We start from the raw sequence: 26,965 nt of genomic DNA, 5'->3' as shown, positions 1-26,965 counted from the left end.
ATGAAATTCTACACTATGTGTTTAGAGTGGCAATTTGCCCTGAATACAGACACGCCACTGCAAATGAATGGGAGGAAAGAATGTTTCTTGGGAAGAAAAATTCTCTTGGGAAGAAAAATAATTTTTCTCAAAAATTGCAAAACCATGAAAGGGAACAGGGGGATGTTCTCCACCATGTAAATGGCGACATCACAACCATAGCATCCTACAGTGGAGGGGTCGATGGGACTAGTGTTATGACATGAACAAACCCTGAATTACTACTCGGATAGAGCAGTCGATATCATAAAATAAATTGATCGAATAATGTACTACGTGTACCACCATATCTGTATCTACAGATGGGGTGCAGAGGTGTCTGGATAAATCAGTTTGTTAGTATTAGTATTAATATTTATTGTGTTTGAGGGATAATCTTCATAAAAAACAAGCCAGATTAAAATCCTCATTTAACCCTCTTGGGGCAATGGTGTCCAATCTGAAAATCCATTGGGATTCGATCTGGGTTAGTTTACGATCGAAGTCGCCCCCCCTCACACCTCTCTTCCAACATTGTATCCCCCAAAACTGGATGTTGAACCGATCCACGCTGTGCACTTCATTCATATGTCGTGCTACCGATGTTTCTCTTTTATGTTTGATATCTCCAATGTGTTCTAAAATTCTATCTTTAAGTTGTCTGGTAGTTTTTCCGATATAAAACAGGTTGCATGTACATTTCGCCCCATATACCACTCCCTTAGTGTCACAATTTATGAAAGATCTAATTTCAAAAGACCTCCCATTGTTTGGTGCAATAAAATTCTTCACAGTCGGCATATATTTGCACGCCTTGCATTTGCCACATCTGTGTGAACCATTGGGTCTTTGAGGTAGCCATGTCTGTAAGGGGGTTACAGTTTTAGAAAATGTGCTGTGCACCAACATATCTCTCAGATTGGGTGCCCTTCTATACGTCACTAGAGGGTTCTCGGGGAGGAGCCTTGCCAAATCTTTGTCTTTCTGAAGTATGGGCCAGTAATGTTTAACGATTTCAAAAACGGCGTGAGATTGTTCTGTGTATGTTCCTATGAGTCTTGGAGCATTTGTTTTAGGATCGCTGGATGGAACATTTTTTGGTTTATTCGTGAGGGTCTCTGCCCTCGGGGTATGTACTGCTCTTCTGTAAGCTTGTTCTACCACATTATCGGGAAACCCTCTCTGTTTAAAACGTTTTCTTAAAAGTTGGCACTCTTTATTAAATGACTGTTCTGTGGAGCAGTTTCTCCTTGCCCTCAAGAACTGGCCAACTGGGATACTCTTTCTCAGTGACCGTGGATGTGAGCTATCCCATTTTAGTAATGCATTTGTTGATGTGGGTTTCCGATAAATTTCAGTCTGCAGTATACCCCCTTCACCAATCGAAATATTGAGATCTAAGAAATTGATCGATTTGTTATTAATCTCATAGGTAAATCTCATTCCAATATCGTTATTATTGAGGATAAAAACAAAATCCTCAAAGAGTTTGGCTGGGCCGTCCCATAATACAATGATATCATCAATAAAACGCCCCCAGTATAATATGTGGGACGTAAAAAATAATAGATCCTCCGAAAAGACATGAGTGTCTTCCCACCAGCCCAGGAACAGGTTGGCATAGGAGGGGGCACAAGCCGTCCCCATCGCGCTGCCCCTGAGCTGGTGGTAGACGCGCCCACCAAAAAGAAAAATGTTATGGGTGAGCACGAACTCCAAAAGTGTTAACAGAAGTTTGTTGTGTTCCTCAAGGTGTCTACCTCTCATCCCCAGAAAATAAGCGACTGCGGAGATGCCCAATGGGTGCCGGATGTTACTATAGAGCGCCTCTACATCGAGGCTTGCCATTAGAGTATTAGGGGGGACCTCCAGATCCTGTAAACGTACCAGGACATCCTTCGTGTCTTTAAGATACGAAGGGAGAGCTTCTACAAACGGACGCAGGAATTTGTCTATATATTGGCTAACATGATCAGTGAGATTATCACGTCCCGAGACAATAGGTCTGCCTGGGGGTGGGGTGATTCCCTTGTGTATTTTTGGAAGTGCATAAAAAACCGACATAGTTGGATGTTCTGTCGATTGTTTCAATCGTGTATAATCTATAGGATCTAGACTCCCATTTTCTAAACCCTCTTTAAGGAGATTTTGGAGGGCCGTGCAATGTGATTTCAGAGGATTCTGTTTCAAAACTGCATATTGATTGGCATCACTCAGAATGTTCATGCACATCCTTTCATACATATCCGTGTCCATTATAACCACATTACCCCCTTTGTCTGCCGGTTTGATAGTTAACTGATTATTCTTTTTCAACATTTCAAGGGCCCTGCGTTCTTCTGCACTGAGATTATCATATCCATGACAACCTATGCTCTCTACTTCCAGATTTCTAAATGCCCTCGTCACCATGTCCACAAAAGAGTGGATCTGTGGGTACTGTGAAATTGCAGGGCAATAAGTACTTTTTGGCCTCGTGCCACTCGGTGGTGCTAAAGTCGGTGTCGCATCTGTATTCTCTACCAGCAGTTCCTGAAGGGCCTCTAGAGCCTCTTTTTCCTGTTTCATAGTTTTCTTATCTTTTGCCTCTTTATTTTCATACATTTTGAGAAGTGCTAGCTTCCTCGCAAATAAATTCACGTCCTTTACCCATTCAAATGCACTGAACTTACATGTGGGCACAAAAGACATACCCCTGGTCAATAGTGAGATCTGTGTAGGGGTTAGGGTACATGTGGAGAGGTTAATAACTTTTAATTGGTTACATTCCTCAATCTCTTTTTCTGTATTTTTTACCATTGATGTACATGTTTTCTCCCTCTCCTGTGTCCCGTATATCCCCATTGTTTGCGATCTCGCAACGTGTGCTGTTGCTCTTTGGTCTGTGGGTCGGTTGTCTCTACACATTGTAGATTTGGTGTGTCTAGAGTTTGATCTAAAAAACCGGTCTGTTTGTTTGTAACTTTAGGTTGCGGTTTATGAGGTCTCTTTGGGAAGACTTTCCTTTTATCACGTCTTCTAGGTAATCCTCTGTTAGAGGACAAATTAGAATCGCTTTCCGACTGGGTCTCCGTTTCAGTCGAAACCTGACCTCTGTCAAGGTCCTGGTTAGTCTGTGGTGCCTTCTCAGTCCAATTGTAAATCTTATCGTTTTTAAAATCCTGACTATCTCTGAGGTACTTCTTCTGTTTTCTGGTCTTAATCTCCTCAGTATAGGCTTGTACTTTCCTCTCTAGTTTATTTTCAAATTTTTCAAAGTCTGGATGTCCTGATAGTTCCAAAAGGACCTTTTGTTCATTAATCAACTTGGCTCTAATTTTTTCTGTATATTTAAGTTCGTAATCGTGCAGATATTGCATCTGTGCTAGGGTCTGTTGTGTCTTAAGTTCTTCCCAGCCTCTCATGAATTCTACATCTTCTGTGTGAGAATGTGGTTTGACCAAATTGCGTAGGCCCCTCACAGTGATCTTTTCTTTAAGATATATATTAAAAGACGCTACCTCCCATGATGACCTCGTAAATTCCTTATATGTTTTAAAAATGTCTACAAACACTGGTTCCACATCTGTGCCGTAACTAAGTGTCTGGTCATCCCCACTACCCTCTTCCACTCGGACCTGAAAAGTACTCCTTGCCTCGTCAGTGAGAGACTCTATTGATGGTAGGCCTTCAGATAGATAGGCCATACCAACTGAGATGGGTGTTCGGTACACCAGTAAGAACAATAATGCAAGCACTACCGAATGGAGGTACCAGGGAAATACAATAATACACAATTGTCCAAAGGACTTAGCCCTATGGGTACATAAAAGAACTTATAACTTTTATTGTCACAAAACCTAATTGGTTAAAAATGAGTGGTTCATGTGAGTGAACACACTCCCTGTGGAGGTCTTCAAGTTAAGACTACCAATGTATACATTGCAGGGGTCCTGGCTTATCCCCCTCCACTTTATATGAAATAAAAAGTGGGGTGTAGCTATCCCGCAGTTGTAATTGGTGTACTGCACAGATAAAAATGTATATGAGGCTTGGAAGGTCACCACCAGTTGACAGTTTAATCACTGGAGGTGTACTCTAAGTCGTGCAAGCTCATCACATACATAAGGTGCTACGTAAGAGGATAATAAATATTAAATACACAATAAATATTAATACTAATACTAACAAACTGATTTATCCAGACACCTCTGCTCCCCATCTGTAGATACAGATATGGTGGTACACGTAGTACATTATTCGATCAATTTATTTTATGATATCGACTGCTCTATCCGAGTAGTAATTCAGGGTTTGTTCATGTCATAACACTAGTCCCATCGACCCCTCCACTGTAGGATGCTATGGTTGTGATGTCGCCATTTACATGGTGGAGAACATCCTCCTGTTCCCTTTCATGGTTTTGCAATTTTTGAGAAAAATTATTTTTCTTCCCAAGAGAATTTTTCTTCCCAAGAAACATTCTTTCCTCCCATTCATTTGCAGTGGCGTGTCTGTATTCAGGGCAAATTGCCACTCTAAACACATAGTGTAGAATTTCATATTTACTGATGGCCAATTTGGCTCTACACACACCGTGCTGTTTTCTATTCAAGGTTGCCTAGCAACCTCTTTATCCTCCTCCCCACCGTTTTGTGGTTTTATATATATAAGAAGACCCGATAGGTCCTGTGGCTGGAGACTAGGAACGAGTGGGACGCACGCTGCGCCCCAGCACCATGGCAACAAGCACGCTGGTACGTGCTGGGATGAGACTATGGGCGGATATTACGTCACCGTCATAGCTCGACCCTTTTCTCTGGGACGCATTATGCGTTCCACCTCTATGACAACGAGCACGCAGGGCATGCCGGGGCGAGACTGTGGGCGGATATGATGTCACCGCCACAGCTCAGCCCCTTGCACTGCGCACCGGGTAGACACCCTCTTACGCTAATTTCGCCTGTCAGGTGGAAACGTTTCCGAATTAAGGAGGATGTCCGCCCATAGGGCGGCTCTGTTGATCTGATGTTTGAGCATCCATGTCTCCGGGTGGCATACAGATCCCATGGAATTGTAAGAGGTTTGCAGCCAACCCAGCAACTATCATACATGTAGGAGGTAGGAGGATTCATTTGTCTGGGCCAACCCCCATTTCTCCCCTCCCTTATCTGTATATATAGGACCTGGCCTCACATGGCAACTCAGCTCTGACTGGGGCAGCTAACATATGGGGGGATGATGTAAATGTGTATATAATGTGTATATAGGGTGATTGGGTGTTACTGTATATTTGTATAGCACTTTCTGATGAAGCCGTCTGGTGAAACATGACCATGTCAAAGTTCATATACAGCACTGTGCACCACTTGTATCTATAATTATCGATTCATCCTCTTAGTTAGCACCTTATGTATGTGATGAGCTTGCACGACTTAGAGTACACCTCCAGTGATTAAACTGTCAACTGGTGGTGACCTTCCAAGCCTCATATACATTTTTATCTGTGCAGTACACCAATTACAACTGCGGGATAGCTACACCCCACTTTTTATTTCATATAAAGTGGAGGGGGATAAGCCAGGACCCCTGCAATGTATACATTGGTAGTCTTAACTTGAAGACCTCCACAGGGAGTGTGTTCACTCACATGAACCACTCATTTTTAACCAATTAGGTTTTGTGACAATAAAAGTTATAAGTTCTTTTATGTACCCATAGGGCTAAGTCCTTTGGACAATTGTGTAATAGTGCATACATACAGTATACAGCATACACTATAGCCAATATTGGGCAATCGGCTATAAAAAAAACTAGTGCTGAAAATAAACTTATGATATAATGATTTGTTTGTGTAGTACACCTAAGAAATAAAACATTATTAGCACAGATATGAGTCTCATATTGTTTCCAGTACAGGAGGAGTTAAGAAACGTCAGTTGTTATCTATGCAAAAGAGCTTCTCTGAGCTCTGCGACCAAACTTTGGTCGTGGACAGCACTGTCCTCTGAAGTACTTATCTCAACTGTCTCTCACTGTTTCTTGTTTGTTTAAAGTTTTATTGCAGAGGAAAGTTCAAAGGGTCATTAGCCTGCTCTCTTTCATCATTTAAAATGCTGAGTGAAGCATGTAAACTGCTGTTATTAGAGAATGGTGCAATGTTATAAAAAAAAATTTAAAAAGCCATATACCTGAAAATATAAATGTGAGACTATTTTCTTTGCTACTAATGTTCTATTAATTATCCATATTACACAACCAATTCATTATATCATAAGGTTTTTTTTTTACGCTTCAGCATCACTTTACATTTACAAATTATTCGCAGGGTTAGTGTATTGGTATAAGGTAAGGGTAGGTTACATTTGAACAATGGGAAGAGAGGTTAAGGTTAGGTGTCAAGAAAGCAATTACATTAGGCAGGGATAAAAAGAGACCTGAAGTCAGAAGGATTTAGAGGCTGACTTATTTACTTATTACTATTATTAATTCACACAGTGTTAGACCAAGCACTCCAATGGAGATAGGAGTGTGCTAAAGCTGATATGACCCTAATGACCAAGGGTTGCCAATTCAAGAAACCAAGATCAGCAGCACCAATCTTGAAGAAATAGCTCTTTATTCAGACACGTAATTAAAATCACATGCCCAAAAAATGGGCTTAGACGCAGCTACAGCCCGCTGTTTCGAATGCTTCTTTGTCAGCTCATAAAGCTCTTTATGAGTTTGCAGCTTGACAAAGAAGCATTCGAAACAGCGGGCTGTAGCTGCGTCTAAGCTCATTTTTTTGGCATGTGATTTTAATGACATGTCTGAATAAAGAGCTATTTCTTCAACACTGGTGCTGCTGATCTTGGTTTCTTACTATTATTCATGATTTATAAAGTACCAACATATTCTGAGGCACTGTACAGAGTAAGAACAAAACATGGCATACATATTAATACAGATAGTGCTCTACACAAAAAATAGACACTAGTACATAATACAGAATTGGTAGACATAGTAACTACAGTTACAATAGCCGGGCACTTTGCATTGTTTAGAAGGAAATACGTATGTCAGCCTCCATACTCCTCTCAGTTCAGGTGTACTTTAAAGTCACAGCCAATTTGTATGTGCATGGTGTATATTATTATGGGCTACCATTGTCAACTATTATGCTTTTGATATGTGCATTATCTATTCTACATTTCAGCCCTGGGTCTCAGCTCTCATTATGAAGTAGAGATCCCTTTGAAATGTTATGCAGGCACAGGGAATACTAACTGCTAGCTTTGTTTGGCTATTCTCAGGTGGCTTATTTTTAGATTATGGTATTTTATATTTATATTGTTGCATGGATGATACTAATAAAAAAATGGTACACATAATTATTTAAGGGACCTTTGTTCCCTGGTAGAGGGATCTATCCTTCAGATTAGGTGTTTTGTGGCTACACTTTTTATAGTAGTGACCATTATGATGCCCACACTAGAGATGTCGCGAACATCAAATTTTCCATTCACGAACTTCCGCAAATGTTTGCGAAAATGCAAACTCAGCAAACCACCCTAGACTTCAATAGGCAGGCACATTTTAAAGCCTGCAAAGACTGTTTCTGGCCACAAAAGTGGTGGAAAAGTTTTTTCAAGGGGTCTAACACCTGGACGGTGTTAGAGGGGGATCCATGCCAAAAGTTGATGCAAAGTTGGGGTTTAATCCCTAAAGGGCAGAAATCACATTATGCACAGCACTGTGCCGCACAGCACGATCCGCTCACCGCTGGTGGTCCTGGTTCCCCTCCAGTGCAGGATTCCTACTGCTACTGCGCGCGCGGCTCTCAAAGTCACGCTGACGTCATCTTATCTGGACTGTACTGCGCAGGTGCAGAACTACTGCACCTGCGCTGTATAGTCCAGATGACCTCAATGCGATCAGTGAACACGTACATACAAAAAAGGGCGCGGGATATAGCCGAAGTTATAAGTGTTTATCTAAAACAATATTTTTCCTTTATAGCTTATAAATGAAAATCAAGTGCTAAATATGTTAAATAAATGGAAATAAAATGGCAAAATACCATCTATAACAAAAAACGATATAGGAAATTAAACGGCTAAATACCGTCTATAACAAAAAAAACGATATTTACACTTGTATTAAGCATAGTAATAAAATTGTAGCTATTATAGGTATTTTAGTGCAACTATACCTAACCGTACTCTCACACAGAACTCTCCCTATCCCTAACCCCTAGACCCCCCCCCCCTTTGTGAAAATATACATAATTTAATAAATAGTATATATTACAAATATTGTACTGTAACCATACCTAACCCTACTCTCACACAGAACCCTCCCTGTACCGATCCCTAACCCCTAGACCCTCCTGGTGGTGCCTAACCCTAAAACCCCCCTTGTGGTGCCTAACCCTAGCCACCCTCCTAGTGGTGCCTAACCCTAACCACCCCCCTAGTGGTGCCTAAACCTAACCACCCTCCTAGAGGTTAGGATGCAGACCAGAGGCGCCAAAAGAGTAAAAGCACAATAGAACTTAAAAATGGGGGGAGACTTGTAATCACGACTCACCACCCATAAAAACCAAAAACCAGCATAAGACTCAATGTTCAGTAAGAACAAGAAAAATGTATTGGTACTCCCAGGTGCTACGCGTTTCACGGGATTATCCCGCTTCCTCAGGCAATCATACAGGAGTACAAGCTAGAAAAAATACAGAATAATACAGTACATAAATAACAGGACCCCAAATGCTTGTAATTCAATATACAAAATCTAGCAGGATAGCCAGTGCTTAGATAAGGCAGAGTGCAAATAACAGTGCGAACAATATCATATCTATAAACTCAGTTCATTAAAACAGATGCCATAATGTATAATAAGAGTTTGTTCCAGTTGTCCCCTAGTAGCAAGGGTATATCAAAGAAATAATAATAATGATCCTCAAACAAACTAACTAGTATCTAGAGCTGCAAAGTGGTTTTAGCCATAATCATATGCAGAATGATATATGATGTCACTTCCGCTTAGCATACCGGAAGTGACTAAGCACCACGCGGAGACGGCGTTCCCCGCAAATACACTCTATATGTAGAACTCAGCAAGGCACATTCCACACTGAGGCGCTAAGTGCATACCATACCCCTAAGTGGTGAGTCTCTCTTTCATCATATATCATTCTGCATATGATTATGGCTAATCTTACGAATTTATAACACACTATGAGACATGATATTTAAGAACCACTTTGCAGCTCTAGATACTAGTTAGTTTGTTTGAGGATCATTATTATTATTTCTTTGATATACCCTTGCTACTAGGGGACAACTGGAACAAACTCTTATTATACATTATGGCATCTGTTTTAATGAACTGAGTTTATAGATATGATATTGTTCGCACTGTTATTTGCACTCTGCCTTATCTAAGCACTGGCTATCCTGCTAGATTTTGTATATTGAATTACAAGCATTTGGGGTCCTGTTATTTATGTACTGTATTATTCTGTATTTTTTCTAGCTTGTACTCCTGTATGATTGCCTGAGGAAGCGGGATAATCCCGTGAAACGCGTAGCACCTGGGAGTACCAATACATTTTTCTTGTTCTTACTGAACATTGAGTCTTATGCTGGTTTTTGGTTTTTATGGGTGGTGAGTCGTGATTACAAGTCTCCCCCCATTTTTAAGTTCTATTGTGCTTCTACTCTTTTGGCGCCTCTGGTCTGCATCCTAACAACTAAGTGGTCCACCTATGGTGGCAAGGATTCTTCCTATTTTCCTTCTACAGAGAGCGACATCTTACACCTGAGTGGGGTCAGGTTCTAATTCTCCCCACTGGCATATGGAGTGGTTGCCTAGGGGCAACCCGTGTTTGTGAGTATAACTATTTGAGAATTACTTATTTTAAATTGCTTGAAGATACCGCACTATTTGGGCTCTCGGTCTTTTGTTTTTAAAGTGCACCCTCCTAGAGGTGCCTAACACTAACCCCCCCCCCCTGTTGGTGCCTGACCCTAAACCCCCCCTGGTTGTGCCTAACTTTAACCCCCCCCCCTCCCGATGATGCCTAACCTCAAAACCCCTCTGGTGGTGCCTAACCTTAACCACCCTCTCCGGTGGTGCCTAACCCTAACCACACCCCTGGTGTTGCCTAACCCTAACCACCACCCCCACGGTGGTGCCTAACCCTAACCAACCCCCTGGTGGTGCCTAACCCTAACCACCCCCCTGGTTGTGCCTAAACCTAACCATCCCCACTGCACAAAAACCTTTACACACATATAAACAATAATATATTTAATCCTTAAAATACTTTACTACAAATAACATAATTAGAATCATTTATATATTTTTAATTGAATAAAAAGCCTTAAAATCACATACACATTAAAAATATTATAAATAGAAAAAGTTATATATGTATAATAGAATAATTAGTGTTACAATTACGTACACATTAAAAATCTTAAACTAACGGTAATATTAAAAGTGATATATTAGTAAGATAATAAATCTGAAAACTATAATTGACAAATTATAATTCTGAAAACAAGGTTAATACCAAAAGTGATGTATTTGTAATACAATAAGGTTGAAAACGATCTTTAAGCATTATACGTATGAAAACGAATTTTAAAACCACAAAATAAGTGTAAATGAAAATGTACTTGTTGCACTCCCGAAAGCAAAATTTAAAAACGAAAAAATAAGTAAAACCTCCTGAAAGCGAAATTTAAAAACGAAAAATAAGTAAAACCAAAAGTCAAAACGTATTTGTAAACTATATTTGTAATAAACCTTATTCTGTGAGCGAAAACGTTTGATTTCACAATCCCTGCAACTGCTATTTCTGGGGCGCCCTAATTTCCTGTCGTGCGCCCAAAAGCCGATAATTTGCATTGCAGCCTATGGCGGCGCCCTTTTTGTCCATTAGCCATATGTGCCCTTTTTTCCTGCTTCCCCAGTGAACCATACGCTGGAGCGCAGAGGAAGGTGACGCAGAACCTGGCGAGGTCGTCTTCTCCACCGCAAGGGGCTGAGAGCCACCGGAGCTGCGGCAGGGGCACAGGACGGATGCCAGGGGCTGGAAGAAGCCCCAGGTAAGTGTATTTTTTAGTTTTAAATTCCTCTGACTTTCCCTTTAAGAATCAGGCGAAGTAGTTCCATTAAAGTTATATTTCTATAAGAAACTCAATGTAACTGTGAATAAAAGTGTTAAAGGGATCTGGTTATTATAAAAGATCTAAATGCAAAGGCTGGTTCATAAAATGGAGGCCTAAAACACATTATGGGCATAAACAAACTTGGAGAAAGAAGTGAAAATGTAGAAATGTCTCTACCAGCCATGATCTGATAACAGGATGCACCTTATTTCCACATAAACAATGTTATAAAATCTACTGGGTATCTTCAGACACATAACTGAGAATCAGACTCATCATATTGTTTTGAGTAAAAATGCAGGAGATTCCGGATTGGAGCAACTGCAGGTAGTAATCACAATTTGATGGCAGATGAATTCAGTTTAAAGATTGTGGCAACTAACAGAACATTTTTGAAACAAGAGAAGATTTGACGTTGGCAAGTTAAATACAATAAGATTTGGCACAAAACAGAATTTAAGTAACTGTTTTGAAGCTTTGTCACAGATAAGTAATGAACCTAGAATTGAATCACTTTGGAATAATGTAAAATCCACCTTTCTACAAACAAGCAAAATAGTGCTTGGTTATCAGACTCATCTTAAGAAAGAATGGATGCTTGAACAACCTTGGGCCTAAGCCTAACATCCATAAGAAAGATTGCTGCATTTTTTTTTATTATTTAAAGCGGAACCAAACCAACATTTTTTTTTTATTCAAAATATTGAGTTGCACCACTATGACACATACAAAGATAAATAAACACTCTTTCAAGCCTATGAGCATTTCAGTGCATGCTTTTCACCCTTCTCTTTGCATATTTAGGGTTATACAGGTGGCAGCCATTAGCAATTCCTCCTTTGCTGGACACCATCTACTCCACCAGTTTGCCGGATTATTTGCCGGCAATATGAAAGGAAGGGAGGGGTTCCTCCAATAAATGTAAAATATTTTATATTTGTCATCATGCAGCTGAAAAAAGGCTGCTATTTATTATTATAATTTAGAAAATAGATTTTATTTCTGAAATCTTGTATTTTTAGTTTGGGTCCACTTTACCTTTTTAATGACCAAATCACAGTTACATTTAAAAAAATGATGTTGGTTCCCCCTCCTGAGCCTCTTTAACCCCTTGTCACTTATGCATACTTGGATAGGCAGATTGCTGAGCCAGGGCCACATAGGGCTTCACAGCCAGAGCTATACCAGCCCACATGGTCCATGGTATGTGGGGATTCTGGAAGAGTGGGCCAGCCATCCCTTCCCAAGAGCCCTTGTCCAATCCTCTTTCCCACCTCCAGTACCCCGAAGAAGATGGAGGTGTTGGCCTCATGGGGGGAGGGGTAGTGGTGGCATCTGGGATTCTAGATACCCACCTCCTCTCCAGGTGAAATGAGTGTAGGGGTACTAACATACCCCTTACCCTTTCCCACAAAGAGTTAAAATGAAATAAAACCATAAAAAGTCCTTTAATGTTCTTAATTAATCATAAATACTTACTTTTCATTACTCCCACAACAGTATCCTCAGAAATGATCCAGTGCCATATCCTCTTGATAACCAATGAACAATGGAGAATGCTGCACGCATTGATCCCTGTCCCAAGGCCCCTGCATGCGCTATTATAGCAGGTGCCCTTCTAAGCAGGACTTGTTTAAAGGAGGGGAGCAAGAGTAGGATTGGGAGGGGGGGTTAATGGTTAGCTTCCCACTGGGGGGGTTATGGTTAGTTGCCCACCAAGAGGATTTAAGTGTTAAGCACCACCAGGGAAAGGATAAGTGTTAGGCGCCATCAGGGGAGAGTTCTGAGTAGGGTAGGGTAGAGTGAGAGTAGGGAGAAGAAAGGTCATAGTAAAATATGACTGATATTTTACTATTTAAATGAAGTAGTAGAATATTGGTAAATATGGGTAAATGTACCCATATTCTACTACAGCTATCCTGTGCCATTTTGGACAGGCGCCTGTTCAAATGAATGCCCCAGGTGTATGCAGACCTCATGCTGAGAACTTAGGTTTCAGTGGACATCTATTCAGAAGAAAGTCATTACATATTTTTTTAGACCATTTTTCATTTTTCATTGACACAATCACAGACGACACGTTGCTTTGTAAAATATGGGAGATTGTTTCCTGAAATCTTTCAGCCACTTTTTAAATAGAAAAACATGTGCCATGCTTGTAAGATGAAAAGTGATGCTTACAAATTAGGATAGTTGAACACTGTTTCTGAGTTTTAGGCCCCGTTCACACTGCACGAGTTTCCAGCCGCGTTTTGGAAACGCGTGCAGGTGGCCAAAACGCACGACATCAGACATTGCATAGAGTGGAATGTCTGATGTTCACACTGCATGCGTTCCGGACCTGTGCGGTCCGGGAACGCATGCTGTATGCATTTTTGTAAAAACGCGTGGCTGTCCCATTCACTTTTCAGTGATGGGATCAGCCACGCAACGCACACAAACGCTGATGGCGTGCGTTCGCATGCGTTGCGTTCCGCATGCATGGCCATCTGCGTTTGTAATGTGAACGAGGCCTAACTCTCTACACCAAGACTTCCCAACCCTGTCCTCAAGTACCACCAACAGTGCATGTTTTGCAGGCAACCACAAACATTCACAGGTGAGGTAATTAGTGTCCCAGCAGAGCTGATTAACTGCCTCTGTAGATTTCCACAAAACATGCACTGCTGGTGGTCCTTGAGAATTGGTTGAGTGGTAGGGAAGCTCTGCTCTAGACAACCTCCTGTATCATTATGAAGACAATATTTTTTTTTTATGCTTAGGACCCATCATTGTAAATGATAAAGAGTTAACATTAGTGAGAGAAACAATGATTGCCTGCCTCAGTGTGGACTAACCATGTTGACAGAAGCCGAACACTGAGTGAAGTATGTCTTTTAGCTATCTCTCACTATGCATGTATTCAGAACAGGTTTGTAATTGAACAATAGAAGGACATTTCAAAGCAGACAAAAATAGACTTACTTGATTTCAGTAAAGCTGCAAGTGCCCCGATGGCTGCCCTAAAGACAATAAAAGCAGAAAGAAGATACGTTTTGTCAATATTTCCCATTAGCATCTGAAGCCGCTCACCTGTCTCTGCTCCTCTAAACTGACAAGTGTCTGAATCCTGCTAGTGAGTGACCTCCATAGGACATTTGCAAAGATCTCAGGCATTTGGCACTTTCTTTATCAAAACAAACATGCCAAAGAATAATGGACACACTATGCACTGATTGGACTATTTGAAGAGACTATATTAAACATTGCATGGATTGTAGATCAGAGGGCATGTTGGTATACAGGAAATGGAACATACTGTAGATCAAAACTTTCATGACGTAAAAAAAAAAATGATTTGAACTTAAACTGATTTGTGTTACTTAAAGCAGTGTTCCCATGGGCGTAGGGCCCGGGGTCGCAGCGGTCGCCTTCGCGACCGGGCCCGCCTCCTAAAGAGGCGGGGGAGGGGCCCGGGGACCATGCTCGTTTCTAGGGCCGTTCGGCCCCTGCCTGAGCGCCATGAGCGTTGCTAGCATCATATTTCCATGGCCTGTGCCACGGATATGCTGTTGGGGTGCCCCGTATACCTTTCACTAGGGTGCCCGAACATTTTCTGATCGCGGCCGCCTGGTGTACGATATGGGAGCCGCCATCTTGTGGGCAGAGTTCGCCGCCTGTCACCTGCAGCTAAAGCTCCAGCCGAGTCCAGCCAAGTATTCATCCGCCCCCTGCCCAATCACGAGCACTTGGCAAGGGGGCGTGTAATTAGATTCTAAAGGAAGGGGGCTGGAAAGAGCTTGAGTAGCTCCGCCCCCTGCAAGAGTAAATTTCGGAGAGGTGATTTGCCCATCCACCGCATGGCATCCTGCTGCTGTCCTCAGCCTGGAATTAATAAGGGGTGCAGGCATACAGGGTGCTGCTGCAATCACAATACAGCACATCGGATAGCTGAACTATCAAAGCTGTGTATGTGTGTCTGGGCAGCCCCGCCTCCCTCCATTCGTTTCCTCGTGGCTGCACAGAAATGTCTCTGCTCCGTCCAGCTAGAGCAGAGAAAGCCTAACACTGCAGTGTGTGACACTGGAGGGGAGGGGGTAAGAAACTACATTTAGGAATAAGATTCTCACTTGATTACAGAGATACATAGGGCATTCTCATATGTAAATGACTGCAGCATGGGGTGCCTGGCTGGCTGTGAGTGGCTAAAGTTGACCCCATTAGCATTTTCAAAACAATGGGATCCAACACCAGTGTTAACCCCACATGCAGGCAAGGTATGCTAATAAGCCAGACATGAGATAAGATACAGGGAGAAGAATCCTTCCTGCAGTATCCCCCTCCCCCTAGTATGCTCTGTATATCTGAGCTTATTAGAGTGCAGTTTCTGGCCAACCCTGCTGCTTTTAGCTGGTAAGCAGCAAAGTGAATGTATAGTTTGCCTCCCTTATAGCTGCCTCTTTTTTTCTTATTTAAAGCCATGCTGTGATAATGGAAAAAAACTATCCCTCTGGAGGCTTCCCACATCCTACTCCAGACTACCACTGCTGCCAAGGAAGCTTGTCTGTGAGTGACCGACCACAGTTGTACTGCACAGGTGTATGACGACCCTTGCCTATGCAGTAGCACAGAGGCATTTATGCACAGCAGAAAAAAATCCCAGCGTAAGTGGCTCCGTGCTACTGCATAGGTGTAAGTGGTCTTGCACCCGCTTGTACACGGGCAGGAGTGCAGGTACACAACAGTCCCTTGTTGAAGAGGTTTGGAGGTCCCAGTGCTGGAACGAGGAGGGGGACAGGGAAGCCATGTGCCTGTACATCTAGTAAACTAGCTGCTGCATGTGCTAATCTCTGCTACCACCAGTATGTAGGGTGTAAGCTGTTATTCTGTGCCTGTACTGATAGTAAACTAGCTGCAGCGTGTGCTGATCTCTGCTGCCTCCAGTATGTAAAGTATAAGCTGTTACTCTGTGCCTGTACTGATGCCTGTACTGATAGTAAACTAGCTGCAGCGTGTGCTGATCTCTGCTGCCTCCAGTATGTACAGTATAAGCTGTTACTCTTTGCCTGTACTGATAGTAAACTAGCTGCAGTGTGTGCTGATCTCTGCTAGCTCCAGTATGTACAGTATAAGCTGTTATTCTGTGCCTGTACTGATAGTAAACTAGCTGCAGCGTGTGCTGATCTCTGCTGCCTCCAGTATGTACAGTATAAGCTGTTACTCTGTGCCTGTACTGATAGTAAACTAGCTGCAGCGTGTGCTGATCTCTACTACCTCCAGTATGTACAGTATAAGCTGTTACTCTGTGCCTGTACTGATAGTAAACTAGCTGCAGTGTGAGCTGATCTCTGCTACCTCCAGTATATACAGTATAAGCTGGTACTCTATACCTGTAATGATACTCACTGTACCATATGCTGTTAACTTCTACTCCCAGTATGTACATTGTGAGCTGTAACTGTGTCTTTACTGATTGTAAACCAGCTGTATTGTGTGCCTGTCCCTGCTACCTCCAGTATAAGCTGTAAATCTTGGTACACACATACAATTCTGATTAGCCAGTTTTACTACTTCTAGGTATTATGAGAGCTCAGCTCTGTTCATAGTATTTAAAGTCTTTTTTTTGCTCATACGACATGGGGGTTGTAAAATTGGTTAGTGATTGCTCAATCAAAATTGAATATGTGTATGCATCTTTACTCTATGCTTATACAGTACTGATAGAAACTACTGTAATTAAATGATAGGGGGCAGAAACTAATTAAAGGATAGGGGGCTCCATCCAACATTTTTGTTGAACAGATCCATTAACTTAGGTTATACCGATGCTAAGTTCATGTACATTTGGCCCCACCCACTTACTGCATGGCCCCGCCCCCTTGGCTAACCTATACTGCAGGCACCTATACCTTGCTCGGGGGGGGGGGGGCGCAATTTTTACACCCACCCAATAAGATTGCATTTGTGGTGAAATCTGCTGCCAGGGGGGGGAAGGGGGGCCCACATCCAGATTCCGCATCGGGGCCCAGAGGTTTGTAGCTACGCCACTGAGTGTTCCCCAACCCTGTCCTCAAGGCCCACCAACAGTGCATGTTTTGTGGAAATCCACAGAGGTATTTGATTAGCTCTACTGAGACACTAATTACCTCACCTGTGCATGTTTGTGGTTTTCTGCAAAACATGTACTGTTGGTGGGCCTTGAGGACAGGGTTAGGGAACTATGACTTAAAGGACAACTGAAGTGAGAGGAAAATGAAGGCTGCTATATTTATTTCCTTTTAAACAGTACCAGTTGCCTGGAAGCCCTGCTGGTCTATTTGGCTGCAGTAGCGTCTGAATAACACCAGAAACAAGCATACAGCTAATGTTGACAGAAACACCTGATCTGCCTATGCTTGTTCAGGGTGTTATGCTGAGGAACCTTTCACACCGAGGCAGTGTGGTACGTCTACCGCACCCCAACACCGTGTAATGAAACTCTATGGAGACTTTCATACTGGGACGTTACAGCGCGATGTGACGGAAGTGGCGTTTTTAATGCATCCCCAACGCAGGTCTAATACTACATTAATGTTGCGGCGCTACGTTGAGTTGCGCCAATCTGCGTCAGCCTAGAAGTCATATCAGTCTATGGCGACGCGTAGATTTTTAAAAAAGCACCAACCTATCGTTGCGGTGCACATGTGCGGAAGCGTTTTTTAACAATACGATTCCGCGCACTTCTGCATGCCTGAAGCAAGAAGTGATGGAAATAATGTGTCAGGAGCACGCTTGGCCGGTGGTCAGACGGGGAACACCGCGCAATGCCATGATGTTCGCTGAAGGCCTGTTTTTGGCAATGCGGTGTGTTTGGCGCAACACACCGCATCGCTGACACTGGTTTCTGCTGTGAAACCAGGTATTATGCCTGGTATACACCATGCAATTTCCCGCCAGAAAAATGGGTCAATTCGATTAATTTCCGATCTGATCTCTTATGATAAAGACAGTCAGGATTTAATGATTCATTTAATTAATATAAATGATGATTACAAATACCACACATATTTCCAGTCCAGCATTATTTATAGCACAGCTATGAAAATGTAAGCATTTTTAAGTTTTGCATGTTATAAATGTGCCTCAGTAAACATAATGACTTTCAGTTTTGTTCACTTTAACAAGTAACAACCTTGTTATCGAGATGGGGTTTCACTGTCATACAAACAAGCAGATTTTCATCAATCCCGGTGGAATGATTCTAACCATCTGGTAAGTCTTAAGTCATTTCAGCAATGTGTAACTCACACAATATATTTTCACACTGTGTCAGTGGAATTTATACACTGCACACACAAGTCACGATGAAATATGAAGCAGAGCACAGTCTTAATGGCAGTACATCTTGCTAAGCTCTTCAGATCTTTTCTACATCAAGAAGTATGTGCAAACATATCAATTTTTACAGGTAATCCAATAAACATTGAGCTAGATGAAATAAAATGTCTGGGGAAACTGAATTAAGGAAGATGAGTGATAAGCACAGTTATATAAGCATGATATAATAAAAAGAGCCGGGGCTAAATCTCATTTATTTGTACAATTCTGCATCCTGGTACTGGAGGTCATGTTGCCATGGTTTCGGCATACACACAGACCTGCAGACCTAAGGCGGCAAGGGCTGCAGTTAACCATTTGCTCAGCGCAGATACCAGCGTGGTATCTGTGACACAGGAGTGATTGCTGGCGCCGACACTAATGAAGGCATTCATTGAAATTTAGACTCTCAGGCCTGGTGCCAGAGTGGTCAGCACTCCATGCCATTTTGTGCCTTACTCATGGAATTAGCAGAGCTTTGCTCTTCCACACGGCACACTTAATTTAATTAAAATGCAATCTCTCCAAGAGCGAAGCAACATGTGATGCTTGACATACTGCCAGCTGCTGTGTCTGACACATGTCTGCCTCTCTGGAAAGGAAAACCAATGGAGAAGATTGTTAGATGTCTCTGTGCCCACAGAGGTATGTATAGTTTATGGAGATTTTGCTGGTAATTAAAGAGGAAGAGGATTTGTTTTCAGAGGTGTGGTAGAAAGGTAAATTCTGTCAAACAGATTTAACAAGTACAAGTCTGGATCACATACAGGTTTCACTGCAATGTATTTAAAGTGTCGCTCAAAAATAAACAAAAAATCTGAGTAGCAGTACACAGGCTTGAATCAGAATATAACGTAGTAATATTTCTGACTCACCTGCACCAACCTGCTCATGACAGTGGTTGCTGTCCAAAGTACTGAGCCACAAAATAATGACCAGGGATGGATGTGCGCTGCAATGGTTGCACTTCCATTACTTTGTATTGGCACCACAATTGAGCAGCAACAAGGGGCGTAAGAATAGCCCCTGTGACCCCTGTGATGGGGACTCATCTCTCTTCCCACCCAGCTTGCAGATTATTAACATAGTGGAGCTATGTGACTTTATTTACCCAATTCTGCTGCCTCACATCTCCTCTTCCTCCCAGCAGCCACTCTGTGCTGCATACATGGCTCCTGATCATGTGACATCGAGAGCTGTGTATGCAGCACAGAGCGGGTAAGTGCTGGGAGGAAGAGGTAACACCAGGCATTGGGATCAGGTAAATATAGTCACATAGCACAGCTGTGCTAATAAATCTGTGTTGAATCTGCACTAAGTGTGGATTTTGACAATGGAAAAATGATGTATTTACATACAGAAAAAATCAGTAATCCTTTGCACACTCGCATGCAAATGTTCAAACAATTGCATTCACAGATTCACTCATCCAGGCACCACTGTTATCCCTACAGCTAAGTTAAAAGCCGGGGTTTTAGTTCACAAAGGAATACATTCTCTTGCTTGGTCACCTACACTGCGCAGAAGTACCCAGGTAAACGTATAGTAATTTAAGGAAAGGGAGGTGTTAAAGGGGGTGTGGCCAGTCTAGGTGACTAAGAAAGAGAATGCATTCCTTTGTGAACTAAGACCCCAGCTTTTAACTTAGCTGTAGGGATAACAGTGGTGCCTGGATGAGTGAATCTGTGAATGCAATTGTTTGAACATTTGCATACAAGTGTGCAAAGGGTTACTGATTTTTGCTATTTTTCTGGCCACATCCCCTTTAGTACCTCCCTTTCCTTAAATTACTTATTTAAATGTCCTAACTAGAGGCGATGTGCCTGGATTTATTTCTTGTATTTACATAAAGCTCACATCTTCCAGAGCACTTTACACAGTATTCAGTCGTGTCACTAACTGTCCTTTAGAGGAGATCACACTTTCATACCTACCATCGGGGGCGTAACTAGACTTAATAGGGCTCCCCTGCAAAACTGACAGTATGGGGCCCCCTTGGTCCCTGAACCCCAAGAGGGTCATGTGATTGGGAGCGGGCGATTGGCAACAGAGAGTGATCTGCTGTAAAGCAGCATCTGGGAGCAGGAAAAAATTACAGACACTCCTGTTACTCTGTTACTCACTACTCCATATGGAGGTGTAGGAACGGTTTTTGTGAGTGAACAGGAAGTTCTTTTTGCTAATTGGCTGCACTTGCAGTTGGGGAGTGGCAGGAGGCGCCCCCAAAGCCTCTGGGCCCCCCTGCAATGGCTTGTTATGCCTATGCCTACCATAGTCATAATCTATTTTCCCAACCATTTTCTAAGGCCAATTTTGTGGAGGAGGGAAGTGTAAGCGTGCGTGTGTGGGGGGAGCGGGGCACCGATTAAATTATCAGTATGTTTTTAGGATGTGGGAGGCTTGATATATAGACCTCCAATCAAATTCAGCAAGTCAATAATTGTACTTCTACGTTTATTGTTAATGATGGGTAATTGTTGGGTTAATCTGGCATGACGGCCAATTTGCGTTGCGTAAAGCCAACTCGACTACACATAATGCAATGCTCACTCTGCACATTATAATGTGTATGTTAGTTTTTTAGCATAAAGAATTGTGACATTCTCAGTACCGCACATGTTATTCAGAAACACAAGGCAGAAAGTGCATTCGTATAATGTACAATACGGTTTGTTACAACACAAAATTGTGAACACGCCCATACAGTTATGGGCAAAGTGTTCACATACAGCAGGCAGTAATGTGCAACGTATCATTAACCATGTATACATTCACCCTATTCTACAATACTGTTTCCATTTTATTATTTTGTTAAATATCTGTTTAGTCTGCATTCAGACTCTGTTCCTTACAGATTGTTTCACTGGCAGATAAAAAAGGAAGACCAGTTCCAGACTCTGACATTCCATGTACTGTAGAAAAACTGTATTACAAAGCAATGCAAAATCTGCATGATCAGTCACTTGGGTGGACCTGCACTTCACAGGAACAGTCTTAATTACATTTCTCTATTTCTCTTGCATAAGGAAGACAGCTGGTGCAGATCACTTTCAAGGGAGAAAGTACTACATTTTAATTGCTATGTCAAGCCTTTTAGACACAGATGCCCTCTCAATCCTGAACTCTCTGGCAGTTTGCAGAAATCAGTAGCGTGCTCCTTGTAGGCTGTGCAATAAGTCTCGTTCACCTCTCCTGCTGTGAAACTTTTCAACTGCCACTTAATTCCATCCTGTGGCTCATCATGCCTTAGCTTCAGCCCTGTAGACTGCAGCTTTATACTTTCCTACTTTAACTAGCTATATGACTGATGTATGCATCAGTAGTGCTAGCTGTGCATAGTTTATACCTACAGCTTTTGACATTAACTGCAGAATTCCTAGGTGAGAGCTTTCTGTATACCCAAAAAATCTGTAAAACCAATAACTCACTTTTATTTGAGAAAGAGAGAAATCCTTTAACTATGTGTTTATTTAACTGCAAGGCTTGAATGAATTGGCAGCAACATTTTTAGTGGTAAGCAGCGTTCATCAGTTGTTTTGAGGTTGTGCCAATCTTATAGCAGAAAGATTTTAATATCTCCATCAAATTTTCAGAATTACACAGTCAGATTACATTAAAGAATATTACAGCACAAAACAGGAATCAAGGCCAGGTTTATACTTTCTGTGCCCCTAGGCCAAGTATGTTGTAACTCTACTTTCTTGTGCCACAGCTCCCCTCCCATTCCATGTGCAGCCCCCTCTTCCATGTGTATCTTCCATGTATAGTACCCCTTTCTTTAGTGAAGAGCTCCCTTGAGCATCAGTTTCCTTTTTTATGTGTTGCTCCCCATTTTCACGCTCCTCACTCTTTCGTGTCCATTTGCCATTTGCCCCTTGGCCTGCAGCCACCCAAGGTACGGGCCTTTGTGGCCCTTACAGAAGTCAAGCCCTAACAGCAATCATTGTAAAGTGACCACTAAAAGGCTATCTGAAGTGCCATGTGGTATGTTTAGATAGATATGTGATCATATAGTACTAATCTTTCATAGAACATTCCTGTGTTCATTTTCTTTCATTGCAAGGTTAAAGAGAACCCGAGGTGGGTTTAAAGAATATTATCTGCATACAGAGGCTGGATCTGTCTATACAGCCCAGCCTCTGTTGCTATCCCAAACCCCCCTAAGGTTCCCCTGCACTCTGCAATCCCTCATAAATCACAGCCACGCTGCTGACAAACAGCTTGTCAGAGCTGGCTGTGTTTATCTCTATAGTGTCAGTCTGCTGCTCTCCCCGCCTCCTGCAGAACTCCAGTCCCCGCCTGCATCCCTTCCCTCCCTGCTGATTGGAGGGAAGGGACGGGGGCAGGGACCGGAGCTATGCAGGAGGCAGGGGAGCAACTGAGACTGACACTACAGACTGACACACAGCACGGCTGTGATTTATGAGGGATTGCAGAGAGCAGGGGGACCTTAGGGGGGTTTGGGATAGCAACAGAGGCTGGGCTGTATAGGCAGATCCAGCCTCTGTATGCAGATAACATTCTTTAAACACACCTCGGGTTCTCTTTAAATAAACCAGTTCTTTAACTGTACAGTTGAACTACAGCAGCATCTTTACAGAAAACTTACCAGAAGCTATGCAACTCTTTGTGTAGCTGTGTTAACAGTTACAATATCTTGGTAACGATTAACAGTTCAAAAGTATAGTATAAAGTCAAAGGGAAAGTATAGCAGGAATGTAAGTGTGATGTGAAAAAATGGCCCAGACTTCAAACTATGATTTCCATCTCTTAAACCCAAAATAACTATATGGTACTTCAGGAAAGTTCTACTTAGGATTACGGTAGGCCTGCAGATGCAATTAATTGTCTCATAAGTTTATTATGTTTACTTTCACATGTTTGCTGTAAAGTGTGCTGACTGAGCCAAAGCTTAGGTCATAAGGAAATACATAAAGCGGTATTAAATTCTGACATACTATTCAATATAAATGTGTTTCCTGTTTTTTATATCCCATACAGGTATCATATTTGCTTTTGTGCATAAGTATTATTATTCATTTAGAAATTACAAGTTCCCAAAATACAGTTTTATTTGCTCTGAAAGCTACCATTGCATTTCATTCATTACTGGTGTATTTGTACTGTGATGTACCCAGTAATAATTTCTGAGCAGTGTATCAGTTCTGGACACATTAGAAGAAGTTTCTGCACAGTCAGGGAATATTTACATTCCTCTCAGCTACAATTAAGTAAACACAAGATAATGTTATCACCAGTTTGGATGCAGATCTCCCTGCAGGAATCATTCTATTGAAAAGTAAGTCCTGTGTTTAACCCTTTGAATGCTGTTCTGCTAAAAAAAAAAAATTGTGGTAGTATATAATATGCTGTAAATAATATTTTAGAGCAAACAAGAAATGCTGGGTTTTACACCACTTTAAGATATGAAAAGCCTCTGGATCCTGTAGAGGCGTCCCATGGTGTCCTCCGGTCCCCCCCTGCCACTCGTGGACCGTCCAAATTTCCAACAAGGGCTTGTCAGAAATCTGATCGGGGCCACTCTCTTCAAGCACGAGTGCAGGAGTACTGCATCTATGCAAGTATGGCCACACCTACACAGTAAGCCAGAACCAATCATGCATGAGTGGCTCTGTGCTACTGCACAGACGCGTCCATTATTGCACAGGTGCTAAAATCGGAGATTGGCCCTGATGTTAAAAAGTAACCCAGTAAGTGGCGACAGGAGCGAGGATGACCCAGGAAGCTTCAATAGGATCCAGGGGCTTTCCTCTTCTTAGATAAGTATTTCCCTTTTGACCCAGGCTTTGGCTCGGGTTCACTTTAAAGTCCTATCCACAACCAGCAACCCACTGAAGTTTCCCCCTCTGATAATAATAATTTTGAAACCTAAATGAGAGTGATGTCTCTTCTAGTCCCTGGGCCCCTTGCCGAAGTACTGCCTGTACTGCCCTGGTGGTGGTGCTGTTTATGGTCCCTGGGCCCCTTCCCAGAGTACTGCCTGTACTGCCCTGGTGGTGGCACTGTTTATGGTCCCTGGGCCCCTTGCCGAAGTACTGCCTGTACTACCCTGGTGGTGGTGCTGTTTATGGCCCCTGGGCCCCTTCCCAGAGTACTGCCTGTACTGTCCTAGTGGTGGTGCTGTTTATGGGCACAATCCCTAGAGGGGCAAATAGTACACAGGGAACTGAAAAAGGCACATCAACTGTATAATCCTGCTCCTTTTATTTTGCTAAAATGCTGCTCATTGCACAGACAAGATCGAATTTCAAAGCAGCTAAGAGTTCATTTAATGTAAATATTACAGAACAGGATATATAGCAAACATTTCACACAGCGGTAAACTCATTATGTATTTTAACAAACAAGCTAGGCCTGAGCAGCTGACACATTGGAAATGTTGTGCGTGCTTCTAGGCCACTTAATCATAGTAATAAAAAAAGCGGTGTCCTCTTATCTGTTGTCGTGCATTGCTTTGTGCTTGGTATTTATTTATTTTTATAAACATTTTGTAATCTCTGTTCATCACTTGTGGGCCACGGACAAGTCTGTTTACAGCATTCTTAGTCACATGTCTCCCATTCCGCACATAACAATGCTGAACTGTTACTGAGAAACATTGGAACACTTATCTTGCCCTGCACAATGTTCAGTATTAATAGAAAGTTTGTGCAGCCAACCAAAAACGGATTTAACTATTTTTTTTTTTTCCACAATTTTCTCATTTCCAGAGGACAGTCAGCGCAGACCTGTCTGCTGTAAACCGCCTGCAGAAATGCTGCATCAGTGGATCGCCTATAAATAACTAGCCATGCAAGCAAAAACAACAGGAATAGCCATTTGCTTAAAATGAATCCTTTAAGTGAAACAGTCATAGATAGATACCTACTGACCTTTATTAATTATGTGAGTAAAATGTAATTGGTAAGTCAGCACATAATGTTCCTTTTTATATGATTTCTGCATGCTTCAGGAGCCTCCTGTACCAATCCCCTCTGACCCTCTTCATTATTTCTGAGCAGTAGGTCATTTGAGTTTCGGGGCCCTGAGCAGAGAAAAGCCTTTAATGCGGAACTGTTGTAAAAATAACCTAATGAATAATGTTGCTTATTTTTTTTACAATATTAATTTAAAAATGATTTAGTTAGTGCTTGCTTATTGTAAAATCTTTCCCCACCCTGACTTACATTCTGAAATTTTCACAGGTGGTGACATCTTTAGTCCTTTCAGGTGCAGCACTGTGGAATGTTTGTTTGTGAGAATTCCAAAGCTAGTTTTGTTGTGAGTTTCCGTATGTTCTACCTGTATGTTAACCCATTTATCTATTGTGCAGCGCTGCGTAATATGTTGGCGCTTTATAAATACAATAAATAATAATAATAATAATGCCTAGTCTCCCACACTCCCGCCAAGCCTTCCCCCATTTGCTCCCCAGGGTTACTGCACATTTTGTGTAAGGATTACAACTCACCTGTCCCAGCATGCTGCTCCGTTCGTGCTTCCTGTCTTCATGTCACAGCCTGCCTCATCTCATGTTATTACACAATAATGTGTGACAGGTCTGAAGAAGATGCAGGTAGCAGGGATGAAGACAGGAAGAATCAACAGAGAAGGTTGCTGGAACAGGTGAGTTTTAATCTTCACACAAATCATGCAGGGGTCCTGAGGAGCAGACCGAGGGGGGACCTGCAGAGAGTGGTCCAGCAGTGAGGAAGGCCCAGCAATGCTCGGTGGTCCTGGGGCAATTGCCACTTTTCCTGACTGCTAGTGCCGGGCCTGTCTATAGAAGATATTGGACTTAAGACCTATCTTCTCAATTGGGGCCCGTTTCAACTTGCAAATAGGATCCGATGCTTTTACGCATCACTTCCGCTCCCATTTGCGTCACTTCCGCATCTCCTAAAGAAGAAGTGTATTGGAGGAGACGGCTGGCGGAATGAGGCTGTGTGAGAATCTGCAGCATGCTGCAGATTCTCGGATCACTCCGCACAGCTCCATAAAATCAGCACGCAATGGAAACTGTTCCATTGCTGTGCATTGGTTACAGTACAGCCGTGGTGCAATGCGGCTATGTAGAAGCATCGCACCACGTGTAATGGAAACGGGCGCTTAGACAGAACTGCAGAGATTAATACCTTTGTGTGCTAAGTATAGCAAGATCCCTAGGTCTACACTGGTGATATACAGTGCTGCCCATAATTATTCATAACCCTGGCAAATTTTGACTTAAAGTTACTTTTATTCAACCAGCAAGTAATTTTTTTGATGGGAAATTACATAGGTGTCTCCCAAAATATAATTAGATGATGTACAAGAGGCATTATTGGGGGAGAAAACATTTCTCAACTTTTATTTACTTTTGAGCAAAAAGTGTCCAAAATTATATTCATACCCTTCACAATAATCAATAGAAAAGCCTTTATTAACTATTGAGACTTTGCCACCAGCAGAACCCAGATTCACCAGGATGG

At 42.2% G+C, this 26,965-nt stretch overlaps 1 protein-coding gene across 3 annotated transcripts in view; it reads right to left on the bottom strand.

Moving 5' to 3' along the window:
- The window catches only part of AGBL1 (AGBL carboxypeptidase 1), an 830,430-nt gene that overhangs the window by 707,527 nt on the left and 95,938 nt on the right, over window positions 1-26,965 (bottom strand). For all 3 annotated transcript variants that reach the window (XM_068275162.1, XM_068275160.1, XM_068275161.1), the window contains exon 6: window positions 14,124-14,161. In XM_068275162.1, the coding sequence (XP_068131263.1) occupies window positions 14,124-14,161 (38 nt within the window). The remainder of the gene's footprint in view (window positions 1-14,123; window positions 14,162-26,965) is intronic.

This window comes from Hyperolius riggenbachi, chromosome 3 (assembly GCF_040937935.1).
Source record: "Hyperolius riggenbachi isolate aHypRig1 chromosome 3, aHypRig1.pri, whole genome shotgun sequence".
Taxonomy (NCBI): Eukaryota; Metazoa; Chordata; class Amphibia; order Anura; family Hyperoliidae; genus Hyperolius; species Hyperolius riggenbachi.
The sequence above is the reverse complement of the archived record's forward strand: the minus strand, read 5'-3'. Positions and strand labels throughout refer to the sequence as shown.